Here is a 3157-nt window from a genome sequence, read left to right on the forward strand (position 1 = left end):
AGCGCAGCCTCCCAACTTCCCTGTGAGTTTGGCTTCTGTTTCCCAGTGGGTTCCGTGTAGCTCATCAGCAGAAGCAGTATTTTATTGTCCTTCACAACCGCCCTGGGGCCGTAGCGGAAAACAGGAGAGCCGCTTTGCTCATCGCTGCCGCTAGGCACCGCCTTAGTCCACCGGCACCCACTTCCAGGAGCAGCATCAGCAACAGTAGCCAGCGGAGTGCAGCCGCTACTCCCCCCACCCCCGCCGCTGCAGCTGATGCACGTCGCCCAAATCCCAACGTCGGAAATGAGGCCAGGGCCGTAGCGGGCCTTGGCGAGGGCCACCGTCACTCCACCCGCATGCACAAGGGAGTGACCGGCGAAACCGTACACTTTTTTCCCTTCAGTCAGGCCGGTCAAAGCTGGAACTCCGTTCGACCTCTGACCTTCTGTTCTTTGAAACAGCACAACTGTCGATGGCGGTTGTTGTGTCGGTTGTGGCTCACTCACCGCAGCAACCGCCGCCACATCACAGCTGCCGCAAGAAATCAACGCGACGAGCAGCAGTAGCGCCGCGGAGGAAAACATATGCCGTGACATGTTGAGCCGCTGCTTCTCACTCCTCTCTCTCTCACCCGTGCCTTAGCTCCTCGCGATGAATCCGCTCAGGCCGCGATGGTTGCGTGTGTGTGTGTGTTACTTCGGAGCCTTCAAAGCGCACAGCAGCAAGCTGCGTTTGATCTCTTTCCTTCTGCGTCCGGGAGTAGGGAATAACAAAAAAAAAAGTGAAGGGCAAAATGGAGGCGTGTCGGCACACCGACAGAAGAGGGAGTTAAGAACGGCGCGACCCCACACGGTGGCGGTCGTGGAACGGCGCAGCCCCACGGCAGCGGCGGGCATCGCCCAGGCCGCAGAAGCAAAGAAAAAAACAAGGCAGAGAAGAGGAGTGAAGAATTCCCGCACGACCCCCAAAGGAAGAAGAAAAGGAATTACTTTTGCAAGCGTCGTTCCTTCACGTGTCCAGCAGCCCAGGAGGACCGTGAGAGTGCATGTGTATTCTACTGCCTGCACGAATAAGAAGAAAACAAGAGAAAAAAAAGAAACAACTGCCTGTTGCAGGAGCCCACACACCCCTCGCACATTCCTTGCGGCGTTCGGCCTGCGCTTCAACCCATCAGTTGCGTCAAATCCGTGCGTCGCACAGCAATGCGGCCGACACCGCGAGTGAGTGTGTGTGTGGTGGTGTGTGTGTGAGTGTGTAGGTGGCAGCAGACAAAACGAAAAGGAGAAAAGTGTGCGCCGCCATGGCAGTGCGTATAGCAAGTGATCATTAGAGAAACGAATGGGACTCAAGTAAAAGCGCCCACGGGGTGCTGGTTATTCCATCAAATCCCAAATAAGCAAGAAGGAGGGGAACAGGCAAAAGAAAAAAAGAAAAACAGGATATATAAATGAAGAGACCCGCATGGGTCGCAGCACACACTCTCCACGAGGAGTTACAATTCCACTCCCTCTCTTGCCTTCAGCAGAGAGCCTTCGTGCCCCACAGCCCCAGCAGGGCAAGCAGCAATAGCCAAGATACGCACCCACGCACAGCGCCGTCGCTCTCTGTGTTCATCGGGTACGGCCCTGTGGCGTTGTTGAAGGTGGTAGAGCTGTTGCTTAAGTGCGGTGCAGCGTCGCGTGTGGGCGGAGTGCCTGGCTGCCCAGGCGCCTGAGCCGTGGGTGCCGTGGCGGCGTTGCTGGGTGCCTCGTGGCCGCCGTCCGCGTCCGCCGCAGTTTGGGGGTCTGCGCCATTTTCTTTGACGGCAGCGTTTGGCGTCTCGCCGGTGGGCGCGGCGGAAGCAGACGGCACGCCGCCAACGCTCTCTGGCGCATGCGACGGAACGGTCTGCTGCGCCTGGCTGTCATCAATGGGCCCACTCTGCACAGACGCGTCACCCACCGGGTCCGCCGTGGCTGCAGCGTCTGCGGGAGGCGCAGGGCCTCGTTGCTGCTCAGAAGTTTCCGCAGCGACGGCCTGCTCAGCTGCGTCTGTGCGATGAGTCCTGGCCGCATCCGGTGCTGTCAACGGTGGGGGCGCCAATGCACCGCCATTGCCTTCTGTCACTTCTTCCTCCACCTCCTTCTTTTCTTTTTCATCCTCCGCCTCTTCTGCTTCCTCTGCGTCGGAGTTGGGCGTGATGCTAGAAGGTGTTGACACCTCGCCTGCCTCTCTGCCTGCTTCCTGCGTCAACTGAGTAGCCACTTCTTCTTCATCCTCTCCTTCTTCCTGTTGGTGTTGTTCCTCCGACGGGCTGAGGTGGGTGTCCCCGGCGGGTGTCGCAGGAGCGACCTTCACGTCGCTGCTTGGTGGCGCAGCTCCCGGGCTCGGCAATTCCACGTTCTCCTCTCGCACAGCAGCAGCGGCAGCGGCGGGGTTCGTCGTCAGTGCCGCGAGCTCGGCCTCACTCAGCATGCGGCTGTACAGCAGGACGTCGGCCACTGTCACCTCAACGCCGCCCGCAGCGCCCCCGCCGAAGTAGAAGTGCGAGATGCTGCGCGACTCCAACAGCTCCTGCAACTGCGCAGAAACGCTGTTTTCCTCCTCATCATCTTCGCTGTCGTACACACGCGAGCCACCGACGTACACAACCAACTCCTCACCGTCATCCATCCCCAGTGCCACGCGGTACGTTTTCTCCTCCTCCCACTCTGCATCCTCCTCCGACAGCTCCAGGCGCTTGTTGTTGAACGTCACTTCCCACTTCTTGTCCTTCGTGCACGAGAGACCCAGGAGCACAGTGTCGCCCCCGCCATCCAACTTCGCGCCCAGCAAAGGAGCGGGGCTGCCGCCTTCCCCTGGCACAGCGTGGATGGTCACCTTCGCCACAAGCGTAAACGCGGTGTTTGCAAAGTGGTACCGCTGGTTCTGCCCCTGCGCGCCCACGGGCCACTCCGCCCATGAGTCACTCCCGCCGAACTTGAGTCCGTTGGCAGTCGTCTCCACTGTCCCGTGAACCGCTGCGTCCACACAGCCGTACGCGTCCTCCCACTGTTTGCCGTCACCCGACTGCTTGGACAAAAACCCAACCGGCCCTGTAGCGGGGGCATCGTCATCAACACCGTCCTCCACTGCTGCTCGGCACGTTCCCTCCTTGCAGCCGTAGCTCTCCGCAACGCGCTTGTCCGCTGCCTCC

The 3157-nt window shown here is 60.1% G+C and overlaps 2 protein-coding genes across 2 annotated transcripts, besides 1 other annotated feature; both read right to left on the bottom strand.

Annotated features, from left to right (window-relative positions):
- Window positions 1-2: 2 nt before the first annotated feature.
- On the bottom strand, window positions 3-566 carry Tco025E_09706 (surface protein-2; the record flags this gene model as incomplete). The annotated part of the gene is made up of 1 exon (XM_029376516.1): window positions 3-566. A coding segment is annotated over one exon (564 nt), but the record flags the coding sequence as incomplete, so codon positions are not given.
- A 636-nt stretch (window positions 567-1202) lies between these two features.
- Window positions 1203-1238: a microsatellite.
- A 262-nt stretch (window positions 1239-1500) lies between these two features.
- On the bottom strand, window positions 1501-3157 carry Tco025E_09707 (trans-sialidase; the record flags this gene model as incomplete). Its single annotated transcript, XM_029376517.1, has 1 exon — window positions 1501-3157. A coding segment is annotated over one exon (1657 nt), but the record flags the coding sequence as incomplete, so codon positions are not given.

This window comes from Trypanosoma conorhini (genome assembly GCF_003719485.1).
Source record: "Trypanosoma conorhini strain 025E chromosome Unknown Tco_14.4_contig_01237, whole genome shotgun sequence".
Taxonomy (NCBI): Eukaryota; Euglenozoa; class Kinetoplastea; order Trypanosomatida; family Trypanosomatidae; genus Trypanosoma; species Trypanosoma conorhini.